The sequence below is a fragment of the Drosophila ficusphila genome, unplaced genomic scaffold (assembly GCF_018152265.1).
Source record: "Drosophila ficusphila isolate 14025-0441.05 unplaced genomic scaffold, ASM1815226v1 contig_286, whole genome shotgun sequence".
NCBI classification, from domain to species: domain Eukaryota; kingdom Metazoa; phylum Arthropoda; class Insecta; order Diptera; family Drosophilidae; genus Drosophila; species Drosophila ficusphila.
Window position 1 is genome coordinate 5,382,402 of NW_025064189.1, and position 25,761 is coordinate 5,408,162.

At 37.1% G+C, this 25,761-nt stretch overlaps 6 protein-coding genes across 12 annotated transcripts; 3 read left to right on the forward strand and 3 right to left on the reverse strand.

Moving 5' to 3' along the window:
• Positions 1 to 4,626: 4,626 nt before the first annotated feature.
• Positions 4,627 to 5,848, reverse strand: LOC108100203 (alpha-ketoglutarate-dependent dioxygenase alkB homolog 7, mitochondrial). The gene is made up of 4 exons (XM_017203977.1): positions 5,732 to 5,848; positions 5,472 to 5,665; positions 5,231 to 5,398; positions 4,627 to 5,129 (listed from the first exon to the last, which is right to left on the reverse strand). Exons 1-4 carry the CDS (start codon positions 5,790 to 5,792, stop codon positions 4,785 to 4,787), a joined length of 768 nt encoding a protein of 255 aa, XP_017059466.1. The 5' UTR covers positions 5,793 to 5,848; the 3' UTR covers positions 4,627 to 4,784.
• Positions 5,849 to 8,878: 3,030 nt separating this feature from the next.
• Positions 8,879 to 10,256, forward strand: LOC108100688. 2 transcript variants are annotated; one of them, XM_017204704.1, is made up of 3 exons: positions 8,879 to 9,175; positions 9,242 to 9,277; positions 9,530 to 10,256. In XM_017204704.1, the coding sequence occupies exons 1-3, from the start codon at positions 8,951 to 8,953 to the stop codon at positions 10,100 to 10,102; spliced, it is 834 nt and encodes a 277-aa protein (XP_017060193.1). In that variant the 5' UTR covers positions 8,879 to 8,950; the 3' UTR covers positions 10,103 to 10,256. The 2 variants fall into 2 exon arrangements, with proteins under 2 accessions (XP_017060193.1, XP_017060194.1); XM_017204705.1 differs by lacking the exon at positions 9,530 to 10,256 and adding an exon at positions 9,339 to 9,503.
• A 94-nt stretch (positions 10,257 to 10,350) lies between these two features.
• Positions 10,351 to 12,427, reverse strand: LOC108100686. 2 transcript variants are annotated; one of them, XM_017204703.2, is made up of 2 exons: positions 12,185 to 12,427; positions 10,351 to 11,420 (listed from the first exon to the last, which is right to left on the reverse strand). In XM_017204703.2, the coding sequence occupies exon 2, from the start codon at positions 11,414 to 11,416 to the stop codon at positions 10,562 to 10,564; it is 855 nt and encodes a 284-aa protein (XP_017060192.1). In that variant the 5' UTR covers positions 11,417 to 11,420; positions 12,185 to 12,427; the 3' UTR covers positions 10,351 to 10,561. The 2 variants fall into 2 exon arrangements, with proteins under 2 accessions (XP_017060192.1, XP_017060191.1); XM_017204702.2 differs by lacking the exon at positions 12,185 to 12,427 and adding an exon at positions 12,048 to 12,167.
• A 1,077-nt stretch (positions 12,428 to 13,504) lies between these two features.
• Positions 13,505 to 16,629, reverse strand: LOC108100699 (kelch repeat and BTB domain-containing protein 7-like). 3 transcript variants are annotated; one of them, XM_017204725.2, is made up of 5 exons: positions 15,819 to 16,009; positions 15,289 to 15,412; positions 15,165 to 15,193; positions 14,673 to 15,108; positions 13,505 to 14,228 (listed from the first exon to the last, which is right to left on the reverse strand). In XM_017204725.2, the coding sequence occupies exons 3-5, from the start codon at positions 15,173 to 15,175 to the stop codon at positions 13,722 to 13,724; spliced, it is 954 nt and encodes a 317-aa protein (XP_017060214.1). In that variant the 5' UTR covers positions 15,176 to 15,193; positions 15,289 to 15,412; positions 15,819 to 16,009; the 3' UTR covers positions 13,505 to 13,721. The 3 variants fall into 3 exon arrangements, with proteins under 3 accessions (XP_017060214.1, XP_017060213.1, XP_017060212.1); XM_017204724.2 differs by having other exon boundaries at positions 15,165 to 15,215; XM_017204723.2 differs by lacking the exon at positions 15,819 to 16,009 and adding an exon at positions 16,514 to 16,629 and having other exon boundaries at positions 15,165 to 15,412.
• A 1,150-nt stretch (positions 16,630 to 17,779) lies between these two features.
• On the forward strand, positions 17,780 to 18,204 carry LOC108100238. The gene has a single exon (XM_017204015.2). It carries the CDS (start codon positions 17,881 to 17,883, stop codon positions 18,079 to 18,081), a length of 201 nt encoding a protein of 66 aa, XP_017059504.1. The 5' UTR covers positions 17,780 to 17,880; the 3' UTR covers positions 18,082 to 18,204.
• A 1,274-nt stretch (positions 18,205 to 19,478) lies between these two features.
• On the forward strand, positions 19,479 to 21,311 carry LOC108100181. Of its 3 annotated transcripts, none has more exons than XM_017203950.2 (2): positions 19,479 to 19,657; positions 19,919 to 21,311. In XM_017203950.2, the coding sequence occupies exon 2, from the start codon at positions 19,925 to 19,927 to the stop codon at positions 20,888 to 20,890; it is 966 nt and encodes a 321-aa protein (XP_017059439.1). In that variant the 5' UTR covers positions 19,479 to 19,657; positions 19,919 to 19,924; the 3' UTR covers positions 20,891 to 21,311. The 3 variants fall into 3 exon arrangements, with proteins under 3 accessions (XP_017059439.1, XP_043063671.1, XP_017059440.1); XM_043207736.1 differs by having other exon boundaries at positions 19,482 to 19,547; XM_017203951.2 differs by having other exon boundaries at positions 19,490 to 19,535.
• Positions 21,312 to 25,761: the final 4,450 nt, after the last annotated feature.

The window sequence follows — 25,761 nt, forward strand, 5'->3', positions numbered from 1 at the left end:
CGCAGAAAGTTTTAATCGGCGGGTAGCCGAGGCCTCCTGGGGGTTCGATCCAAACGGCGGACTGTGGACCACCTAATGGGGATTAAAGTGTTTCTGTTTACCAAGCAAACCTTTTGGACACAACGCATTGCAGGGTTAACTAAGCGCACAAACTTCACTTCAAGTTGGAGGACTTTAAAATCAGATTTATGAATAATTTCAAGGAGAGCTTATGGAAATGAGAAAATTAATTCAGAATTAAATTCAACGAGTTTGAACAATTACATACAAATATTATGATTATGAATCCAGAAACCAGCAAATTGCATTACTTATAAATGGTAAGTTTACATTTTAAGAAACACAACCTTTGAAAGTTAAGTTAAATACATAGGTATATAAAAATTAGATAATAATTTTAGGAATTAATTAATTTTCATTAAAATTGAACATTATAAAAATACTTTAAATAAATATAATTTCTCTGAGTTTAATCAGTTCAGAAGTATTTTTCTGGTAGTAAACATATAAAGATTATGATAATTTTCTGAAACTTACACCTATGATAATATCAAGTTTAAAGCAGTACTTCTAACCCAATGAACCGAGCTTATTGGGTGTCGAGGTGCGAAATTCAACCATTAACTATTGCAAATCACATCGTGGCTCAAATTCAGCACACCTCACTCTCGCTCGAGTGCCAATTTGAGCCGAGGAAACTGTGCCAGGCAAGTTTAAATAATTACTTATTAATGTGAGTAATGGCGAGGAGCCGTGGCGAACATGGCCAACAGGCAGTGGCTCGTTTTTCGATTTCAGTTCGAAATAATCGTGATTAATGGCCGTGATTTCCAGCAGGTGACAGCAGTTAACAGACTGGGTCCTTCAAGGGTTCCTTGAATGGCTCCACGCGGAGCAACAAAAAATGACTTAAAAGTCTATTAAACATTTCCCAAGGACACTTTCCCCTCCGTTTTTGGCCGTTCATTTTTCACAATTCACGCAACTCCTGCGAAGCACAGTAAAAATGTATGCTCAATTAATCTCGGCCAGCAGAGTTCTTAGTAAAAGGCAGCAAATCGATAATCTATTCCCGGTCAATAATAATGAACAGGCAGTGGAAAATTTTGGCCAAAAATCCCTGCAAAATTAGTGACAATTTATGGGGAGTAATTACATTAATTCGGAAAGCGGTGGGAATCACATTTAACGAACATCACTGCAAAATTAGTGGCAATTGATGGATGGTAATCAGATTAAATCTGGAAAATTCGGCTAACGGATTCGGGTTTTCAAAAGCCAAATTACGCTTATAAACAGCGCTTAATTTAGTTCATGTGGAAAAGGTGTCTTTAGTTAAGCAAATCACATTAATTTTGCAGTAGAGAAGTCAAGAGAAATTTTCTTTATTTAAGTATACATATAAGTATTCGGTGTTAAAATACAAAAGCTTTTGGGGAACAATATCGCTTGTAACAATTTCTAAGTCTTACCAACTGCTAGTTTGAAATATGTAAAAGTTTTTTGTACGCTAACAAATATTCCCCATTGTTTCCTACTTTTTTTCAGACTAATCCACGAGTGACATTTAGTGGGCGATTGCGAAGTGATTTACTTAGCGTATTAATTTCCACTACCACTGCACTCGACTAAATCCCAAGATTATGTAATTGTCAGGGTGCGAATTTGTGCATTAAGCTCCTTGTCCATCGCTGATGCACTTTCCCCTCCAGCGAGAGCAAAAGAAAATCACTGGAAAAGCGTAAGGAACAACAAAAAAGAACTTCGTTTAATTGGATTTTTTTTTTTTTTGAAGTGCTAGCAAGGACTTGCATAGCGGATCAGCGGCAAGGAGCATCCGCATCAGCTTTCCTGCTCAGAGCTGCTCAAAAGAAAATATTTGGCAGCGAAAAGTCCGCGGAGAGGCGAGAGTGTCCCTTCGAGTCCTTCGACAGGCGACGCAGGACAAAAGCCCCGCCCGAGGCGCATTTTCCGCTTTTCCCGACATCGCCTTTGAAGTTCCGCAGGGAATTTCTTAAAGCAAAGCAGCAATTTGGAAGTATTCCAAGTTTAAATGGTTTTAGTGTACTATATTAATAAGATGATTTCTTCAGTTAGTAATTAAAATTCTTTTCATATTAAAGCCAACAAAACATTGATAAAATATCAAATAAATTAAAAAACAAATCTATGTACAATCTGTTGTTCTACAAAATAATCTTTAAAACTGCATCCAAGATTGCTGAATTTGTAGTGAATTGGTAACAAATATTTATAACTACATTAGGAGCAACACTTACCTTTGTATTTTCATGGCATCCGGAGTATAATTTCTGTTCCTCGTTTGAAACCCATTTACCAAGAGTCCAATTTCGTACGGGGTCAAAATCCTAAAGAGTGGAGTTCTCGAACTGTTTCAGCGAAATGAAAAACCCAAAGTTTCGCCAAACTTTTCGGGGGACCCCCCAACCGACACATAAAGGGTGAAATTGTTGAGAGTGGATGGCAGGCAAATAATAATAATAATAGCAATAACCGAAATAAAGCTCGGAATAAAAGTTGCTTAGGGTTTTGTTGGCCCTTTTTTTTTTGCTGGCTGACTCTTGAAATTGTCGCCGAGATTATTGTTGTTATTTGTGCTGTTTCTGCTACATACAGTTGATAATTTGTTCAAAACTTCAAGTTGCCACTTTGTTGGCCAGAACGAAACGAGGAATGGGATGGGATGGCTAAATCCCTTTTGGCCGCCCTGCAGATTTCAGCTTAGTCGGTTCCAGTCAGTTTTTGGGTGCAAAACAAAATGTTGATGGCTTTTTTATCGACTCACCTGCAGAGGCAGCCGGCATTTCTTCATCTGGCTCTCATTTCGAGCCACTCGAGCTCTGCTGCCTCCCCTTTCTTATCCTTGCAGGTCCTTTTGCTTTTTAGCCATTTCTCCACTTGAGTCCTGAACATTGTTCAAAAGTTCTTAAACCGTTGATGAACCGAACACCTGAACAAGGAGCAGGTGGACTGCGCAGTTTAGTGTTTTCTACTAGAGATAAACGAACTGCGGAATTTAGCCTATTTTCTTGGTTCTGCAACTTTGTTGAAGATTTTAATTGCTGGTGATACATGTTCAATTTGTTTTATTGTTCTTTTATTTACGGGATGTTGGAGACTTAATTGTTTAGAATGGTTACCCTATGCTATACATTAAAAAATATATATAATAATTTGATTGGGCAAACAAACAATGTAAACATCCTAACATTATTTTTCATTTAAAGTTAAACTCATTTTACATAGTTTTTGTTTAAGTTGACAACCAATTAAGAAATCCTTGGTTATAATTTAATTTTACTATATAAAATGAACACTTATTATGTTTATTTAAAACCACATTTTACAAAGCTTTTTGTTGTTTAATATTTGCAAACGAACAAATACTCTCAATTTCAACGACCACCAAAGTAATCAAACGAAAAAGGTAAAAAAACTGCAATAAATTGTCCTTGTTCACGTGGTAATAATCTTATTTGCTTTTCTCTGCCATAAAGTTCGCTTTTAGCTTGTTTTTATCACATAGTTTACGAAAAAGAAAAGAGCTTAAATAAATAGAGAGTTTTATAAATAGTTGTGTGCTTTGTATTTAGTTGCAATGCCACAAAAAATTATACAATATTTGCAGTGTCCCATCTGCAATGGCCATGTTATTAAGGCAGACTTATGCCGGTTGGCCCTAACATGGCTAACTTACGTTGGCTTAAACCTAACAGCCGTGTGGAAGGCGTTTTAACAGCGTAAGAGAAACTAACAGCGAGCTTTTTTGGCCACCCACTTTTGGGCCACCAAACATTGCGCCACCCCACAGAATTTAAAAACCACAACAAATCGCATCAAAGTGCGAAGATGCTTTATCACACAATGATATCCGTTCCTCCTCCGCATTTATCATAAACAATGCGTATTACGTATACGCCGTGTTGCTTGTAAATTTATGACTTCATTTGCAAATCGTCATGTTTCGTTATCGGGCGTTAAAAATAACGCCCACACATTTATATTTGCACAGGGATTTGCTGCCGGGGATGTCTTCAATCTCCTTCGCAAATAAGCCAAGCCAAGACCTCTAATAAACAAACAAATGGGCTAAAAGGCGTCAAGCGCTGTGCAAACGAATGCCACTAACCCTGATTTGTTGTCCTCCCAGCTCTTAACTTTTAATCAAAGATACACTTCTCCAACTCTCATTCGCTCCCACTATTTGGTAGTTGGTTAGTAGTTCTTTCAATTCGCATTGCTGAAATCCCCAGGAAGTTAAATCGAAAGTCTCGTTGTTTGTATACAATTCTATTTTACTGCTCGCAGCATCCGAAAGTTTACCTCCAAACTAGTTGGCAAACAACAACAATGCCAGGACTCCTGAAAAAGGTATCAAATTCCTTCTGTAGTGATTGGCGGAAACTACTTGTTTGTCTGTAATTACAAGACAACAATTACTGCCAAACTTTCGAACATTTTAAGGTGATTTGCATGCTTATCAACTGAATTACTCGTCATTCAGTTTCCTTTATTAGTAACTATTTAATTATTAGTGTTAAGCAATGGTAAGAATCTTAACTGAATAAAAACAGATTTTCTGATGGTCTAATATAAAATAAGAAACTCGTGAAGACTTTTTTTAATAATGTCATACGTAATATATACAATTTATAGCAACTATATAATATATTAATTAACAACTGGATAAATTACAATATTTAGCAAACGACTTGACTTCAGTTGCACCGAAACACATTTCCAGCAAATAATTAATGACACTCTTAGGGTTCGTTGCGACAAATAATGGAAATGCGACGTGTCTTCGGCACCGGCGTCCCCTGGAACTCGGATTGCTCCTTGGCCAGGATCTCGTGCGTGAAATTGTAGCGAGCCGTGTGGCTCATTATGTACAAGGAGCGACGTGGCAGCAGGAGATCAGCGTAGAAGTTGTTTTCCAGTGACGCCACCGGCTGATGGCGATAAGCTGCATCGGGTTCTGACCCCTTGGATTCCGGTTCCGTTGCAGCGTCTGCTGAATGCTGCTGGTACCGCTGGGCATCCGTGCGCACGAGTCGCATCACACTGTCACTCAGGAGGCTGATTCCAGAGATTGTGGTGCCGCAGTACTAAAAGGGGAACAAGTTTATTTAGTTACTTGTTTAAATTTCTCAACCCTTAATATGATTTTTTTACTATAAAAATATGTAATTATAAGACAATAACTTACTCGAGTGCTGTCCACATGTGGTTTTATAACGCCATCCGGTGCGAGATCTAGGATGTGAACATAGGGCATAATTGCTCCATCGAAAGCTACTTGACGCACGCGCTCCAGAACTTCTCGATTGTGAGGGAACCACTTCTTCCGTTCGGTCTCCCGAAATCCATGAATGGCCTGCAAGATAGTAAACCTCAATTTGGGTACTATATTTATAATTAAATATGTATATATTGAAGTCTAAACCCACATCATCCCAGTGGTCGAACTCGTAGCGCAGGCGACTCATATAGGGTTCGATTTCCTCGTGAAGCTGTTGTTCCTCCGATTCACTAATGAAATCCGGGATGATACGCATGTGCTGCCGGAATTCCTGTTTCTCATTTTCGGGCCATTTCCCAAAGTATGCGGTTAAGTTTGCTTTAATACTGCCGCTTTCAACCGCTAAATAGGATTGTTTAACATAAATACAACTATCAGGTTATATGTGTGATTAATGTTTTTAATTACCCTGACGATGACAGCGCCTCAGAATCTGTTTTATAGGCGAACATCTATTCAGGATTATCATTTTCCGGTATGAATATTGTTTTGTTTTGAAAGTTACGTGCAATTAAAAAAAAAGTAGACAAACAGCTGACTGATAATGAAACAGCGTTGCCACCCTCTCTGATTTTATTAGCTGTTGTTGATATTTTTTATCAACCGTTAATTTCAAAAATTATCTTAGACAATTAATAATTCTGCCACTCAACAATAGCATTTCTTTTAACAGCCATTTAATATTACCTTCTATCTAGATATCTTTCCTCCCTCCGGCAAGGGATATATTCTCATTTTTGCGCAGCGCCATAGGCACTTTCCCAATATTTTTTATTTTCGTTCGCTTTTAACGGTGGGCTGCGCACACACCGTTGTGGCAACAATGTAATGAAACCATCATCCGTTCTTTTGCTTTTGTTTCCAACTTTTTTCATCGTGTACATCGCACAGTCTTGTTATTGCTCGAAAGCCTGTTGCAGACATCATGGAAATGGAGTGAAAGTTTATACGCATCCAAATGAAAACCAGTGAGTGTGTCGGAGGATATTCAATTTCGACAGTTGGTTTCCATTTGAGGATGCATCTGAACTGAATTCTGATTAATCCGGCTATTTCACGAACATATGAATATATTGCATATAGTATATCCAGTATATGCAATGTCATTCGTTTTCTGTGAGACAAAATTAAAGATTGAACTAAATTAAATTGAAATACACATGAAATATAATTTTTTAATTCTTCTCTTTCGAAAAATATGTAAAACTGGTGTTTGACCCGTTAAACCTGTCGTTTTTGTGTAAAGTCCATTGAATTTTTATCAAACTCGGATGAGAAGCAACGTAGTACTAAAAGTATTGCAATTTTATGCTGTCCCCCTGGGAATCAATTACATTTTCACCTTTAACAGAAATCCACGAGCCAAAATCCACATTGCCATCATGGAGAGCTGGTGAAATTTATTGGAAATACGGGTACACAACGTGCCATCAAAAATTGGTTAGAAATTCGGGGAAAAGCGTCGAATAAAAACAAAGGCAATTTGTGAGGCGAAACACCCCCGAAACCAAAAAAAAAAAAAAAAAAAACAGAGGCGGCCAGCGAAGTGCATAAAAATGGGAGGCGCGCAACAATTGAGCGGAAAGTTGGTGGGGATTTTTCAACCATTTGCCGAACCGACCGCAAAGTGATTTAATCAATGCAAATGACGGGCCGATGTGCCGCATGCGCCGACATAAAGCGTTAATGGAATTTCAACCGACGGCCGGGCTTTTGGCAATAGAATCCCGTCCGACCCAGCCAAAATCCCATCTTTTGGCCATGTTTGGACTGTTTTCCCGTGCGTTGGCGTGTAAATGATAAATGAGGGGCACCGTCGGTGGCTCTGCGTGCAACTGTTCCGGCCGGAACCACCGGCACATCAGCCCCTGAAAAACCTCCAACCTCGAACCTCCAACACCGCCGACACCACAACGGACCATTAGGTGCCATTGTCCCTTTTTGTTCGTCCTTCTCATTTTTTTTGTTCTCCCCTCAAAAAGTGCCTCCTTAGCCATCGCATCGCCAGGACAACAACGGGTATTGTTCTGTCCAGGACCATTTATTGTTGCCACGCCCATCCTTTGATGTCGCAAGATGAATATTGCCCGGCATCCAGGAGCCATCAGTTATATAGACTCCCATTTAAGCTGAAGTACTTCGAGTGCTTCGTTCACGACTTTTATTATTGGCTTTGCGATATTTAAGACGACCTTTGGAGTGGACAAAAAAAACGATAAAAATAATTAATTCACTGAGGATTTAGGACAAAGTTAGTAAAATCCGTCCAAAGCCGTAATTTCATTTCAAAGTTACCCTTCATACATATAATTAAAACTAATATAGCTCAAATCTTAAATATAAAATATTAATTATTATGTTTTATGTCTTATATTTTACTCTTTTTAACAATATTTTTGCAACATTCTTTGATGTATTGAAATGTTTGTAATACAACTTTAGGTCATTTCAGTTTTGAGTTTATTAAATTCAAATTTGTTTCCCAAAGTGCCTTAATTCATGGTAATCGATTTTACCAAACTGAATTTGCATAACATTCTATGGCAAGAAACTTTAAAACTGGAGTTACCCATGTTCCTCCATATGGAATAAACCAATTTTCAAGAAAGACAAGGAAGTCAAAGGCATATACATACTTGGAAACTCCTTGTGTTGAAAGTGAACTTCAGGTTTGGACGAAGCACAGCTTATGATGAGATTTTGGCTGCATCTGTTTTCCTGTGCAAGATTTGTTGCGTATTCTGGTTTCTTGGGCAACGTGAAAGCCCTTTGAGGATTATGGGGCTACTACAGCAGAACCTTTTGCGGTCAAAAGTTTTCTTGCCAGGCCAAAGAGCTTTAAAGTTGCCGGGGGATATTGCAAAACAGAAGGAAAACAAGAGTTGGCAGTTGAGCAGCCCCAAAATGTGTGGAGAACAGATCTGTGTAAAGTAGGTTCCGACTATAATTTTGTGTGCGTTTCAAGCGAACAGAACTTTCTATTTAAAATACTCAGTAATTTTCGTTTTCTACGTTGATTGGCTGCAACGCATAATTGAAATGGACACGGTTTCGCATTAATTTGGCACGTTTGTGCTGCCAACGAGTGATCAATATGTGCATAATAAAATAGTAATTAATTTATTTACGCACATGGGTAAACAGAACTCAGCCACAGCCGATACTATCAATCATATTTACTACCATTACAAAACAGTTAGCCTGAAATGACAGCTGCGCCAGCTTGGGCAGTAAACTGGGGGGTTTCCCATTAATTACCAGTTATTGGAGGTCACACATGGAAGATCAAAGCCCTTAATATGCGACACTATTAAATAATTGTATTGATCTTAGTAAAAAGCAGGTGTAAGTTATGGATAATTTAACCATAAATCATTTGATTCATTTGCACAGCAAGCAAATGGTTTTAAAAAATTAAGCGCAAATAAGTTTCAAATCAGATAAAAATCGAATGACCAACGATCGATTTATTTTTATCGAAATCACAGAGCTGCCACTGCTCAACTGTCATTTTATGAGATCTTTTTTTAATTATTAACTCTGGTCACTCTACGTTAAGAAGCGGCAATTTCTGCATCAAAACAAACAAACAAATAGTAAAAACCCAATAGAAAGTAAATAAACGAGATGGAATCCATCAACTTCAACGATTTTACGCCAAAGGAGCGTTACGAAATCATTAAAGAATTTCTGGTGAAAATGCGAAAAGCTGATTCCATGCCAAGCAAAGATTTACATGTCCAAAAATTCTTTGAGCATTATTTGCGAAAATTCTACAAGTTGCCGAGAAAATTGGTAAATGATATTGCCTACTGCCAACGGGCTATGAAAACACATCTGGCCATACATCAAGTAAGTGAATATATATATATAAAATAAAAATATATAATAATAAGTGGACTTCGTTGTTTCTTGCAGACAATTGTTGGTGTTTTTGAACAACAGGCGGATGCAGTAAGTTATTGCTTATCGAGTTGTTAATGAGTATTATATATCTCCCATTTACTGGTCTCAGTCATGGGAAAATAAACCTAATTAAGGCGCTCTACGATTGAACTACTCTTAGAAAACAATATCAATTAAGATAGATGGAAGTATTTCTAAGTCCATTTGATTCTACAGTATTTTAAAAATGAATTTGTCGAATGATAACCTAAATACTTTTAAAAATTGAATCCGACTTCTTAATGTCTTTATAAATTATAGGATCCCGTGATGAAAAACAACTTTATTAACGAACTGGAGGATATATTGTACGAATTAAATGCAGAATGCCATTACTTGGTTCTTCGTCTCCAGGACGACATAGATCGTTTCTGCTTGGCTTTCACGGAACAGAATTTGAAACCGAACGAATTGGTGATTAAGGACATTGTCAGTGAAGCCATTGTTCCCCTCATTGTTGCCCCGGAAGTTAACATCAAGCCGTGTTTTGTATTGGAGCGACCCACCGAGACTGAACTGCTCAAAAAGTATTTCATAATAGAGGGTGCAGAACACCTCGTCGAATCCAAGCCTATGGAACCCCCGAAATCTCTGCCATCCACAAAAACTGATCTGGAGATTAAGAAAAGCCGCATTCATTTACAGGAAGCTCTCAAACGCGCTCGGTCTAATTGCAAGCCAGCGAAAAAGATCCAGGAAGATGTCGAGCCGGAGCAAAAGAATTTATTTATGCAGTCCGTGGGTCTCTGCTCCCATGAGGAGCACAAACGCCTGAAGATGTCGATGGTTTTGGTGCCGAAACGTAGGCCAAAGCCAACTGAAAAAACAAAATAACTCAAGATGGAAACAATTGTTAAAGTTTTGTCATTTATAAGTTATTTTAAGTACGCTTACAATTATATAGGCTTAAGAGACGTAAGCGCAAGAAAATGTGAATAAATTTGTCAAATAATTTTGGTAAACAAGCCCAAATAATTGAAAACCTAAATCGATCACTTTTAAACTTTCAACATTAATTTGTTCGTTGTAAACTATGTTAAATACATATTCAAGAACCTGATTGTAAAACGAAAAACTTGGCGTACACTGAACAGAAAAAAACTGCATTTTATTGAGATGTTTTGTAGATGTTTACACAAAAGATAGATAATATCTAGTGAATATTTCAATGTAACAAACAAAGTATTCTCATTAGGTTCAGTTGGTTTGTTCAATGTGAACACAATTGGCTTCGCCAATCGCAAGTATGGTTTTAAATCCAGTTTCATTGTAAGTACAACTTCATTCAGTACTTCAAACGCTGGCGGATTCAGTTGGTGGCGTGGAAAAGTTGGCGGCGCACTTCATGGGTCCGCGTTTATTTTGACTCACATCAGCCTGGAAGGCAAGAACCTGCTCGGCAAGCTTGTCGAAATCATCACCATCACTGTTACACCGACGCTTAGGAGGAGCAGATTTCCTCAAGAACTCGCTCCACATCTTGAACTTGTCCATGTCGAATTCCTTGCCGTGCAGCTTGTACATTTTGATGGTCTTCTTGACAAGGGAGGCACGCATCTTAAGGTCCGACACCGTCTTGATGAGGGCAACCAGGGCGATGTGGCAGCGACTGTGCTCCAGATAGTAACCATCCGTTTGGCAGCTGCTGATGACGGCCACAACAACTTCGGCGAGCGGCTCGCCCAGTGCCTCGGCCAGTTTGGGCATTTCGAACTTCGAGAACACTGCTCCAGCCAGCGGAGTGAGCACCACCTCGCCGCGTTCCACCTGGTGGGGAACCAGCTGGCAATACTTCTCCACGGCCAGCAGACTGGCCTGCTTGAAGGACAACAGCAGGACACCCCGCACCACGAAGGGCTGGCTCTGCGGCGGATCGCGGATCCAGTGCGTCTGGATCCGAACCTCGCTTCGGATCGGAGTGCCCTTTGCGTTCTTCACATCCATTCGCATCGACCAGGATTCGTCCTTCTTCTGGGACTTGGCTGCCGCCGCCTCCTTGCTGAAGGTGAAGATCACCTCCTGGGCGAAGCGACGACTGGTCGTGGCGTTCTCATAGCTGGGCTCCTCCTTAAAGTCCGGACAGATCTCACTGAAGGTCTGCTTCAACTTCTTGAAGTCGAAGACAAATTGGGAATTTGGTTGAGTCATAGTTCTGAAATATGGATTCGCCTTGGATTAAAAATAATTCTTAATTTTGGTAAAAAACAATTGTATTATTTCCTGTATCTTTATATAGTTGAAGGTTAAAAATTACTTTTTGTAAAAATTACTATTTGCCAAAATTATTATTTTCGGTATTTTTAAATAATTATTATTGTTAAATCTGATTGTTCTTTCATTTCAAAATTAAAATGGGAATACGGAATTTTATATCGAATTTTAAATTGATTTGAATTGTGTATTAAAATAAAACACAAACACAGGCAATTGTAAAAGTTTTTTTTCATATCGAATTCATTATCATTGCAGTAAGTTAATTAGGAATTTTAACAAATGATAATGAGCAAATAGCCAATAGCTTTTTTTTGAAAAGTTTAAATTGAATACAGATATGTATGCAGAAGATATGTAACCAGTTTTAATTGCTTCCTTTTGCAAATTTAAATGATGTATATGTTTGTATAATTTCGAAAAAAAAATACAAATTGGGCTTAATTTTTTGTTTAAGTATTTGATAAATATTATTTAATATGCATTTGGTTATTCTGATGTTTTTAATTTGTATATAAGCTTAGTAGCAGAAAATTGCGCTTTTTATTTGCAGGTTTTTCTTATTTACTTCATCCATGTAAGCGCACCGAGGAGTTAATCAACTTTGTCTTTGTTTTTATATGTCCATATATATGTATATATCAACGCAATTGCACGGAGTGATTAATAAACAAAATAAATACGTATGAATCTTTGAGAACGTACACTGAAATTTTTTTGAATTGTAAGAATACACTGTCTTTTCATATAAGTTTCACTGTTTTGCTTCGTTTTTATCTCACTTATTAAATGTAAGAGTAAACCGAGATGTTATGCTTTTATTTTTCAAAGTCCCACTTTTATTTCCATTGACGCAGCGTTTTTGTATATATTGTATATAATATGTACGTAAAGTAAAGATAAGAAGGGAAGAAACCCGGCGCAAAATGCCTTTACAATGCTCGCGATCCGCCGAAGCGTTGGATACTGAACTTGGATTTCAGATCGGGCGTTAAAGCAATTGTGTATAAGAGCGCACAATTCCAGAGGCATATCTATAGTATATACATCCAAAGTGCATTGTTAGCCATACGTACATACATATCGTACTCAATTTTTCATACTATTTCATTTGCTCATCGGTTCCAGCTTGCAGGACTGGAGATAAATCTAGAAACACAGATTTTCACAAGCGAATGCATATGTACATACATTTAAAGATACTTACCTATGTATATCAATATTTATTTATTCTAAAAAAAAATGAAAATAAACAAGAAAGGAAGCTAGCTTCGGCAAGCCCAAGCTTATATACCCTTGCAGTCATCAAATATGTCGATCAAAATGTATTTCTATTAGTTTTCCATATTTTCGACTCGTATTTCTATATAGATTTTTCGATCGCTCCTATGGCAGCTATATAATAACGTTGTCGGATTTTAATCAAATTTTTTTCTTAAATTAAGGGTTATTAAAAAACTCCATGTTTTGAAAATCATGCTCTTAGGATTAAAAACAACAACTTTATTATTTTTTTCCATTTTTTATATATATATTTTTCGATCTTTTGTATGGCAGCTATATGATAGAGCTATCCGATTTTAATAAAATGTAATCCGAAATTCAATAGTGGTTAGAAAACGCCATCAGAAGAAATCAAGTCGATCTGATCAAAAACAACGGAGTGAGATTTTCTTTTATAAATCTCTCGTATGGGAGCTATCCGATATAGTCGGCCGATCCGGCTCGTTCCGACTTACATATATACTGCGTGCAATAACACAACTTCTGGGAAAGTTTCAGTAAGATAGCTTAAAAACTGAGAGACTAGTTTGGGCAGAAACGGACAGGAGGACAGACGTATTTTTATTCAGATCGTGATGCTGATCAAGAATATGATGTGTCTACTTCACTGCGTTGCAATCTTCTGAATGAAATTATAATACCCTCTGCAATGTAAAGCGATCCAATGCGAACGAAGCATAGTGATCTCTTAATTTTTTGGAATCTTTTTTTATAGACATATTTAAATTATCTAAAACAAACTTTTGGCATATGTAAAGAATATATTTTATTAAAGACAAATAAACAATAATGAAAAAGCAAAGCTTTGATCCAATCCACAGACGTACATATTCGTTATTTTCGAAATACTTTTTAACAGTTGTAGCAAAATAAAAGCTTCTCTTTTTTTCGTTTCATAACATAGTTTTTTTTTTTTTAAGTAAAACCATCGATTCATTCGAAAATATTTTCAACGGGTTTAGCAAGTTAAGAAAAGATTTTCGTATTTCTCCTTGTCGTTTAGCAAATTAGACTTTCCGACAACGTTGTAAAAATCAATTTTAGTCATACGGTTATAGTCAATGTAGCCCAGCAAAGTTTTTATATATTTAAGATGCGTTCGTTGTATCCTGCTTTCTTTTTGATCGCCTACTGCATCATCTGCAACTTCTCCACTGCTATTGCAAATCGCCTTAGAAGTTCCTGGTTTGTCATTCGGTTCTGGTTCTTCTACATCGCTTTCTTCAGAAGTCACTCTTAACTTAACTTCTTTCTTTTCAGCATCGACGACATCCTCTGAATTCTCGGCGAAATCGGCATAAAGTCCTTGTACTTTAACATATAGCTCGATCATTTTGAAACGTTCGATTTCGGGCACATTTCCTCCTCCGCTTGCAATGAGGTACTGCTCGAAGGCATCTGAAGTCAGTGCCATTGCGTCGCTTATGAAACACTGACTTTGATTCCGAAATAATGACTTCAAGCGCTTAAAAAGATAAGTATACAAACGAAGAGGATTTTATTTAATTAATATGTAAACAATTTAAACGAGAAACATCTAGATTTATGTTAAATAATTTTTTTCCAAAAAATGTTTCAAATGTTAAATGATTAAATAATAAAAAACGATTCCAACTCGGAAAGTAAGTTTTTTAATATGTATACCTGTTGTTAAGTTACAACAAAATCTGGCTTGAGTTGCTTAATTTTTGAATGTAATTAAGGGTATTTATTAATAAAATTATGTATATCAACAATTGTTTGTGAACATTTTAATTTGTTTCAAACATTTTATAAAATGTATAAGTTATATGTATTTTATATTAAATATATTTTGTATATACATAGAAAACAAATTAAAAAACTCACTTGGTATATGCTGTATGTATGTACAAATATAAAAAACAAAAATTTCACTAAGCGCTCTTACCTGAACACAGCATTCCTGGAGCTCGTTATGGTTTGTGTCGTGGGCGCTCTGAAAAGTCGGGACAAGATCGCTGATTGTCATACCACCGATCCGTCCTTTTAAGATCTGAACACAGTCTTTTTGAATCGAATCTACCAGCCAGGAGGAACCGAGTTTGAGGAGCTCAGTTAGCATCGCAACTGAATGTGCTGCGAGTTTTTCCTTGTTGTAAGAATACACATATTGAAGGAAGTGGCTAAACGTCTCCGCCTTCACCTCATTCAAGCGAATTTCGCCCGATTGAGACTCCTGGAATTTGCCCAGAAACATACGCTCAAAAAACTCTGATGCAACAGCCAAAATATTTTTATGGCAAGCAAAAGATTGGTCTTCTACCAATATAAGACAGTCGGAGAACATCTTGTTCTCTCGCATTTTGCTGAGCGCGTGTTCCAGACTGAAAAGTTTGATTAAGTTCATTAAAGTAATTTTCACTTCTCCTTGTATACTCACCTGTCACTCATATTAGTTTGTATTGTTGGCTATCAATAAATAAAACGATGACTGTTAAAAAACTAAGTTATGAGTATTCAAAGAAATGCGATGAAGCTGGCTTTTTTCCGCTCCTTCTACGTACTTGTTTTTAAACTTGCATACATATATTAGGATATCGGTACATCGATTAAATATCGATACAATATTTATTGTATTGTTATTGCGTCTATTTTAAATGATCGATTATCGCATATCGATTTTATTACCTGCAAAGAAAATAACGCAAAAAGGTTTTTACGCGCAAATTTGCGCTATTTAATACATATGTACATCTTACATCTTCAATATTTTTTTGCGAAAGAAACAAAACCAACAACAATACCGATTCGTTAGTTTACATCGGAGTATTGGCTTGTTTTTAATAGCGATGTATGCCTTAACCCTTTACATGGCAATAACTCCGATTTTCTTGATTTTTTTTTTGTTTGGTAGATAAGTGAAAATAAAAAATACACTTCTTTTTATTTTTTTAATTTTTTTGTTTTTACCTTATTTTTTTATGGGTAAAGCTACTTTAATGCATATCTGCAACAACGCGAAATTGTTGATTTATTCGTATTATAATGCAACAAACACAAAAACACGAAAATATATAACTTAATATAAATTTACCTGTTTATAAATATAAATTAAATCAACTATACGTTTTTTTTTTTGTTATTTGTATTTGGATTAGAAACTGCACAACCAATTCAGATTTCCACATTCACCAAATTGGCGGGAAAGTAATCATTTGTTCAATATTGGACAGAATTCTGAGTGACTAACACTTGTTATATAAAAAACGAAAGTTGCTGAACTGCATCAAAAAGATTTCAGACAGTTTTGCATCGCCCGTTGAAAAATAATTGAATTTGAACGGTATAATGCAGATATGCATCACCACCATGTAAAGGGTTAAAATTTAATTTATTTAAACCAATATAAAAAAAAATCGATACAATTTTATTTCAAATTGATATTATCACGCCGTTGTTTTGATCAGATCGACTTGATTTTTTCCAGATGGAGTGTTTTAACTACTTTTGAATTTGGGATTAAATTTTATTAAAATTGGCAAACTCTATCAAAAGGATAAAAAAAATATATATAAATAATGGTTATAATTATAACATCGTTGTTTTTAATTCCACAAGCATGATTTTCAAAATATAGAGTTTTTTAAGTTTTTTTACTTTAAAATATTTTTTAATTTTAAGAATTTACTGTCTTTTCATAAAAGTTTCACTCTTTTGTTTCTTTTTTATGTTACTTATCAAATTTAAGAGTAAACCGAGATGTTATGGATTCATTTTTCGAAGTCCCACTTTTATTTTCATTGACGCAGCTTTTTTGTATATATTGTATATAATGTGTATGTAAAGAAAAGATAAGAAGGGAAGCAACCCGGCGCTAAATGCCTTGACTTTGCAATGCTCGCGATCCGCCGAAGCTTTGGATACTGAAGTTGGATTTATGATCGGGCGTCAAAGCAATTGTGTATAAGAGCGCACAATTCCAGAGGCATATCTATAGTATATACATCCAAAGTGCATTGTTAGCCATACGTACATACATATCGTACTCAATTTTTCATACTATTTCATTTGCTCATCGGTTGCAGCTTGCAGGGCTGGAGATAAATCTAGAAACACAGTTTTTCACAAGCGAATGCATATGCACATTTGAAGATACTTATATCAATATTTATTTATACTAAAAAAATGAAAATAAAAAACTGGTTCTGAATATGGGGAATCACTGTCAATTGTAATATGACAGACATTGAAACGTTTTGTTTAATTATTACACATACCTAAGCATACTTATACAATTGCATTTGAAATCTATTAATCTATCTTTCTTACTCAAATATCTCATATCATTATTATTCAAATTAATTGCCAATATTAGTAGAATATTAAGGTGGCTCCAATGGTTTGTGATAGAATTTCATAGTGTTAACTTTTTTCAGTTAGATAAAGTTCACTTTTTTTTAACCCTTTTCAAGTGCTATTTTTTAATCCATGTTCTCTTATTTGTTTTAGGTATCCGATGGATTACCGCATTACTAATTGTTATAACTTATAATTAAATCGGTTAATTTGTCTACCCAAATTCGGATTAGGGTTATAGTTTTGTTGAATTCCGGTTGTGTAATATCCGGACTAAACGAAATGTGCTGAAGGTTGTGCCACTTCTGTCTGTGGATGTGGGCGGTGTGGGAGTGGCATCGAGTCTCCTGTTCATTTCCATATACATCTAGACATATATCTGTGTGTGTCGGCGGGTGGCAGTCCTTTTTTTTTTATTATTGACTTGCCAGTCTCCGACTTGCGAGCAATTTGCATACGAAATGTATCTGCACAACCCCGCATCGCTTTTCTATTCCGGGGTATTGATATATCGCAACCAAAAATGCACAGCATGGGTGGAGGGAACAACAAAAGGCATCGCACAATGGACTCTGACCAACTGACAAGTGACACATTTTCGAATTGAATTTCAACACCGAACTCCACTCGGCGGCGAAGTGGAAACTGGAAACCGGAGAAGTTATATCCGAAGTAGCCCCTTCAGGGCATGTCAGCCGAGATGTCATAAATTCACATGAGCATAGAGATCGAGTATTCCAAATTGAGCTCTCGTTTTGAATTTCTGTAAATTTCCAATACCAAACTGCGGAGCAAGCAGAATGGATGGCTGCTACAACGACATCTTGGCCCCTCTAATCCTGGCCGTCATGGTGGCCAATGGCCATCCACTCACTCTGGACGAGATCGTCGATGGACTGATAGAGGTGATAAGCTCCCAAACCGAACATGCCGTTGTGTTGGAAAACATTGGAGACGGCAAATATCTTCCCAAACCTTGCAGCTACAAACGTTGGCGTTGATAAGAGCATCATTTGTGTATTAACAAAAAACATTTAGACCGATAACATTACTACGACTCATGTGTATATTAGTAGAGCAAAACCATCATTTAAAATAAAGAAGTCATTATAGCTGATAAAAAACATGTTTTTTAACATTTAAATTGTTTATTTTTGATGCAACTAATACAACTTTCATATTTAAAGCTTAAACAAGTTTAAAGTAAAGTTTAAAGTACAAACGAAAACAAATTTACCGGTGAATAGTTTGGAATTGAAAACTTTTATTAAATATTATCAGAAATCCAGAAAGTTAAAAATCACATACTTCTTGTTTTGAATGTTGCTTGCCTAACATTTAATGTCAAAACAACATTTTGAACATCTTTTTAGGTATAAGCATCCCAAGTTAATTTTTCTGATAAAATAATATACTAAAGCAATGATCCTTTTTTTTTAATTTTAGGGAAAAAATTCAATTAAATGATTTTGGTCAAAAGTCTTTCCTTTTAATCTTTCTTACCTTTAAGCATTTCGTTTTACTCCTTAATTCAAAGTCTTTGTTTGGAGCTTAAAGGAGGGCATAGTATATATTATATTCTCCCACCTGAATGGTGTACTATACACACATGAAGGTGGAGATAACCGAAGCAGAAACACGCGTGGAAAATGTACGAACGGAGCGAGTTAAAAGTTTTCCAGCGTCGCGAAAAATTGTTTATGTTTCGCCTTAAAAGGAGCAAGGAACATTTTTTTTTTTTTTTGAATATGTGGTGATGGTGGGTGAATGGGTAGGGAACTACGGAATCGCACCCAAGTGGCTCTGGCGGTGAGCCAATGTGGATGAGGATGCGGTGTGGTTGCGTCGACTGTGGAAAACACTTTTCCACGGGGCTGGGGGAAATTGTCAGCACCTGTAACAGCCAGCCGGGTTGGGCTGGGAAAATTTTCGGCGAGGTATCCCACACGTACGCTCGTTCGCCTAATAATCACGTGCCGTGGAAGCTCATTAAATTCGAAGGTGAAAAGAAGCCTTGTCCTGTCTGTCGCCAAGTTATTGCGCACATGGCCACATAAATATATCCTCTGGCAAGTAAGTAAAAGCTGCGAAGCTCCATTGCATTGTTACTTTTTCTTTAGCACTCAGTTTGAAAAAAATATATACATGTCAGAGGTGGGCCCTACATATATATTGAGATTTTAGGTTACTAAATCCTTTGTTACAATTAAAAAAGAAACTTGCTTTTCTGCCTTACATAAAATATTGCGTCTTAAATATTAGATCTTTATTGTATTTTAGCTGAATACACATATTTATCGATTGAAAAAAGTCTACTTCAATGCCGATAGCGTTTTCGATCTGTTCCCATATCAAATTCTGTGACTCCCAGTCAGTTGCAATTACATTTTCCCCGGGAGCGGGACGTTCAGAGGAGCAAATAAATAAAGAATTATCGAGGAACTGCGCAGTTTTAGTTTGTTTATTTGTACATACGATTCGAGTGAATACTGAAATCCTAAACGTTGCTATTTTTTGTTTACAAACATCTACGAAATAAGAAATTGTATACGGTTTCATTAAGTGCATAAGTCTACTGTACGTATTTCCTGATTTTTTTTCAAGAATTTGTGATCTGCAGTATTCAGCGAAAAAAGTGTCTAGTTATAAATAGTTTGATATGGAATTAAAAGACTTTTAAGGGGATTATAATTTCTTGTTTTTAGCTCAACCAATACTAGTTCTTATTATAGTCTTATCATTAAAGCTTTAAACCTTAAAGTCGGCTATAAAGTCTACAATTCCTATAATAAATTCAATCAAAGTGATTTCTTAATCTGCTGATTTCCTCGTGTGTAGGTCATCATGGCTAGTGGATCTCGAGGAATGTCCAACGAATTTGACTTCAAGACTCTGTGCGCGACTTTTGCCGAAATCTGTCCCGACTTTCGGAATGGCTGTGGATCGGAGGAGATGGAGAGCCTGGACTTTGCCAACCGGGTGATATTCGAGCTGGGGCCCAAGATGCGGCAGCTGAAGCAGAGTGGCAGGGACCAGATGTGGCGCCTCGCCTTCCACGGCGGCGGCAGTGTCTATATCTACACGTACACCTTCCAGAAACCAATCAGCGGACAGCCCCGACTTGGAGGCGGAAAGCTCTACTTGACCCTCAAACAGGCGGGTCTGCTGGCGGTGAAGAAGTTGTGCGATTTGCTGCCAGTGTATCACGATCCGCGAGATAAAATACTGCTGACTCCGCTCGCCAGAGTCGTGTTCGATCCGTCGAATATCCAGCGGATTGCCAGCGGACTGTGCACTCTGCTGGGATGTCGAGTGGATTGCAGCGAGGTGCTGCGCGCCGTGATCAGCAGCTGCCAGAGCGATGGCCACCACTTGGAGCACAGCCAGAGCCACGTCGCCCTGGTGGCCGTGGGTGCCACAACTCGGGATGCCGCGGAACGCAAGAAGCTCCGCAGGAAAACAATCAAACAGTACAGCAAATGCGGCAAGGTCTTCGATCCCGATCAGTACAAGATCTACGCTAGATTCTCCAGGATGGCTGCTCCAATTGCCGCGGAGCCACCAATTCCCGATCCAGAACCACCAAAGGAAAAGCCACCCGCCAGTGTCCGCAGTGTGAGTGGGGTACTGCGGTCCATTGCCAAGGCCATCGATGATCCACTGAGTGGTGACACCATCGAGATGCAGTACAAGGCTCCACCGGCTCCAAAGAGCAAAGAGGACACAGTGGGGGCTATGTGCCCATCCATGGATGTCCGTCTGGAGGGCATAACTTTGGATCACGTGAGATCAATTGTACTGAAAAATTAATTAACAATTTCGTTGAGTTTTATTATCGAAAGCAGTGGCCAATGAAATCATACAACAAATGTGCTGATTTTCTATTCCAATTTGTTTATAACCAGATTTTTGCACAAGTTTCGTCTTAATAAAAACCTTTACAAATTATTGTTTAAATACGAAATTGTATTTTAAAATTGTGAAACCTTTTCAATTATAAAATAAAGGAATATAGTATATATAAGTTTAGTCTTTTAAAACTTTGAAATTCTATTTCTTATGTGCTGATTTTCCTTTTCTAATTATTATTTTTAACCAAATTTTAGCACAATAAATTTCTTAAAAAAAGCATTAACAATTTATTGTTTAAATAAGAAATTGTATGTCAAAGTTGTAAAACCTTTTCAATGATAAAATAAAGGAATATAGTATATACAAGTTTAATGGCAAAGTTATCTTTAAGAGGGCCAAAAAGTCAATTGCACTATAAAAATAAAATGACCATCGAATAGACCATATTATACACACTCGTATACACACATGATGTCATAAAGGGAGGCTCCACTGTAAGCTTTGAAGTGTCCAAAAGAACCACATAAATTGTTAAATTTTTGCAATTTCCGCCGTGTCTTCGCCGCGCTTTGATGGTGTCAATCAGGCATTAATTTCAAGTGTTCAACAATATATGGCGCTCGATGGCGATACCGTTCCGTGATCCTAAGGAGCCCGTAAAATTTTATGTTCGCAGCCTCTCGTTTTTGTCCTTGACGGGAAGTGAAAGCTCCGTCGATGGCGAATAAAGTGCAGGAAAAAAGGGCGGAGGCGGAAGACAAGTTCGCAGTTCATAAAACGGCAGACGGGGTGCGACAACAAAGCAAATTGGTGGACATCCAGGACATGGGAGCTCGGCTCCATCCGTGGCAGGATGTCCGCAGGAGTGAGTCCTTTCGACCGCAGACTCACTGCTGCGGGCGCTCGTTTTTACGTTCGTCGGTTCGCCAGTAAAAATAATCTTATGACCGCTTATCTGCCCTGCCGAGTCCTTTGCCATGTCCTCTGCCATCTGCAGATCCTCTCCAGCGCGAGTTTCTGGTTTGAAAGGCTTGTCAGCGCGTTACTCTCCTATTTTATGCATCATTTTTATTTAGCAATTTAAATAGATAATTTTTCATGTCTCTAAGTTCTGAAGCCATTGAAAAGTGAATACTTTTTGAAACGTTTACCAAAAAAACGTCAACTTAAGTTCCAAAAGTTTATACACAAATTCTTAAGGAAAATGTGCAAGATATTTGCAATTGTTTTTAAGTTCCTATATTTTATATAAGGAATTGATGAACTAAAAATAAAATACATTTGGTTAATTAATTTGAAAAAATATTTTTTAGGCTATTATTAACATTAAGATAAATTTTCTCCTTAGTCAGAAAATATTAAATACAAAGAGGGATGCTCTAACATTCCAAGGTAATAATTAATGCTCCTTCCTAAATTGGTATTAGCGAATTTGATTTTATTGGCCTAAACTTATGCTGTGTTTATCTATAGTTGATGCTAAATATTCTGAAATGTTCACTTTATATTATTACTGAAGAATATAAAGTTCATTTGGAAAGACAATCAATATACCAATATACATATAAATTCGTTTGGGTTTGAAGTTGGAGCACTCTGAATGTAAATGGGTCCCTTGGGCGTATTTTTACGGATGTGCTGATATGAAACGATTTCTCAAATTTTAATTGATTCCCTGTACCTCGACTCGCTTTTTGTCTACCCGATAATGAGCAAAAAAAAAAGCATAGGACTTTTTCTTGCAAAATAAGGTTATTTATTGCACAAGGAACCATTAAACGTGTGCCACAGTCATTTAGATAATTGAGGCATCAATGCCGATGGTGTTTTACTGCCACAGCAAGAAACAATTGATTAAAATACATAAATTCGTTCGAATGGAAATAAATTTAGGGATTTTCAGCACAAATAATTGCGTTCCTTGAGGCTTTAGTGGTTGACTGTCTGTGAGCACTGAATTTATATTAGAAATACCTGCCTTTTTAATTGCGGAGACATTTTCCACTAGAAACTAACCCATATCTTTCTTCCTTTTTCAAAAGATTTTTATTGATTTGCCCTTGGCTCACAATTGACCCACTCTTGGGGCAACTTGGAAATTCGTTTTTCCATTTAATTTTATTTCTTTTCGGCGTGCTGCCGGTTTTTTTTTTATTTGTTTAAAGGGAGCAATCTGCGAGGGCCACCATAAGTGACTTCATACATAACTCGGTATATGTATATCTACATGTATATTTACATGTACCTATGTATGTATGTTTGTTCATTTATTGGCGTATCTGCATCTCTGTATCTGTATCTGTACATTTTCAGTGGCCTTTTGTGCTTTGTGTACCACTGATTTCAGCTTTTCATTTCAACTGTCTCGCCGTTTGTAATAAAAACGTTGATAGAAGCGAATTCCCGAACAAGAATTTTATAGCCTAATTCCAATCCACAAAAAAATAAAAAAGGAAAACAATTAAATGGGTGAAATTTTTTTCTAATATTTAGTCTTTAAATAAATACATTTCTAAATAACTGGAAGATAATAATTTTTAGTAAATGCTATATTTTTTTATAAGTTCAGAAATGTGTTATCCTGAAATTCTGGATTTTTTTGCTATTCAACAACCTATAACGAGCTTTGTGGTAACATCAGTTCTTTTTTTTCTGGAGTGTAGAAGAGCTTCCTTTGCCATGCAAACTTTACTTATGGAAAATGCCGGTTCAGGCTCGTAAATCGCCCAAAACCACGCTCCATGCATAACCAGACCAAGAGGTTTTGCCTCGTTTCGGGGCCAAACACGAAAATCAATCGAAATGTAATTGAATTGCAGGCACTTGAGAGTGAAAACCGCCGAGGAAACGCATGCATATTTTACGTGAGCGATTTGCCGAGGCGCTGTGCGAAATGGGAACCAAACTGAGGGAAAACGAAAGCCGCAAACTCGAGACGCCTCGGCGTTGCAGAGTGTGGAAATCCTTTTACCCAAATTGCCCGCAAAATATGCAAAAGCGAAAAACAAATATCGCCCTGGGAACTGGTGGGCCGTTTGCTCACCAAGTTTAAAATATTTCGCGAACGTGAAAGTCGGGCTCTTCCAGCAGTTCTACAGTGCGTATGAGTAACGTTGGCGGCACGTACACAACGTATTCGTCATATGTCGACAGGACGGAGTCTCGGGCAATTGGCAAAAAAAATCGAATCGAAAATGTTGTTTTTCTCTCCGGACTCCAAGGACCCCCAAGGCGACACCGAGTTGCCGAAGAAGGAAGCGGAAATGTAAGCGGAGCACACTGGTTCAAGATCAAGAAACTTGCCTTTGAACTAAAATTAAAATAATATCGCTGGAAAATTTATATAAACATATAAGCTTTGTATTTCTTAAAATCAAAGTACTAAGATACTAAGAATAACCTGTTTAAAATTGTACAAATTTAAATTAAAAAAAAAAAAAACACTAGTTGCCTACAAAAGTATAATATTAAAAGTTAAATAAAATATAAAAAGTTTGAAGGTAAATAAATATGAACCATTTTATATTATATTTTAAATATGTATATATTTTCTTACTTTTATTTTCATATCTTTATAGAGCTTTGAAGCCCAATGTGCAATAGAAACGAATGGGGAGCCAAAACACCGGCGTGGTCATGCATGAACGGCAAACGACGGCGAGGAACAAGGACTACGGCCGTACTCGGTGCGCCGTACTCCGGCAGGATGCGCCGTGAGTGCACGAACGCGTCCAGGAGAAGATGGCCAAATTAACCGACTTCACGCGGATGATTTTTTGAATTTGCGCCTGGCTTTGTCTTCCCCCCAAGTTTTCTCCATTGCGGAAAATCATTGATGTTCGCCAAATTGAAAATTCAAAGCTTATGCTTGTAAAAGTAAGAGGGAATCCATTTGTGGCTCAGTGGCTTTGCAAGAAAGTCTTTTTAGATATTATTTATATGTCCAATAATTACAGAACAAACCACGCGCTAGGATAAACAAAATGTTCTATGACAAAAGCCTGAGGTTTCCCCTTGACTTTGAAAAGTTATTCTAGTTATGAACAACGTTGTGATTGGACTATAAGGCAGTGCTTGTATTTACTATGGTACATAAATAGTAAACTTTACCACCCACGGAGCATTTCTCGATGGGATTGGATGTGCAAAGTTGGCTAGCTTCCGACTTAACGACGTGTCTGTAAGAGTTTCGGTTCGCTCTGGCATACGCATCCAGAGTTGGTAATTCATTTTTAATATTTCCCCTATGAATATTTGCATGAGCCTGTCTCTCACCTATGTATGTTGCCATCCTTTTGCTTTCTTGTGGGTGTTATATATCTCGCCCGACTCGATTCCGCCATTATGTTGTCCATAAACGTGCACATCTGAGTGCCGGAGTCCTCCAGTCGGGCTTCCTTCCACAAAGATTTTAACATCGCCGTAGATTTTCATATTTCATGGAGTAACAACCAAGCAGATGGACAAGTTGGCAGCATGGGAATAACAAATGTGTGTAGGGAGAACATTTCTTATAACAATGTAATTTTAATAACAAAACTTTTTGGAAAATTAATTGGAAAATATGAGAATCTCGTATTAAAAAATTATTTGTATTAAAAACTAATTAAAACTTGGTCAAATAAGTGTGAAATAAAATATGTTTTAAAATATTAACATCTGTAGAATATGTTATTTAACACTTTATGTCAAATATGGGTTATATTTTTCTCTCTGTACCTATATAATACCTTTGCTTACATGATAATGACGGTGGGCTGGTGTCGCATCTTTGTAACATTTCCTTCGACGGCGAAACGGAGTTTCCTTGGCAAATGCACTTTGCAGGC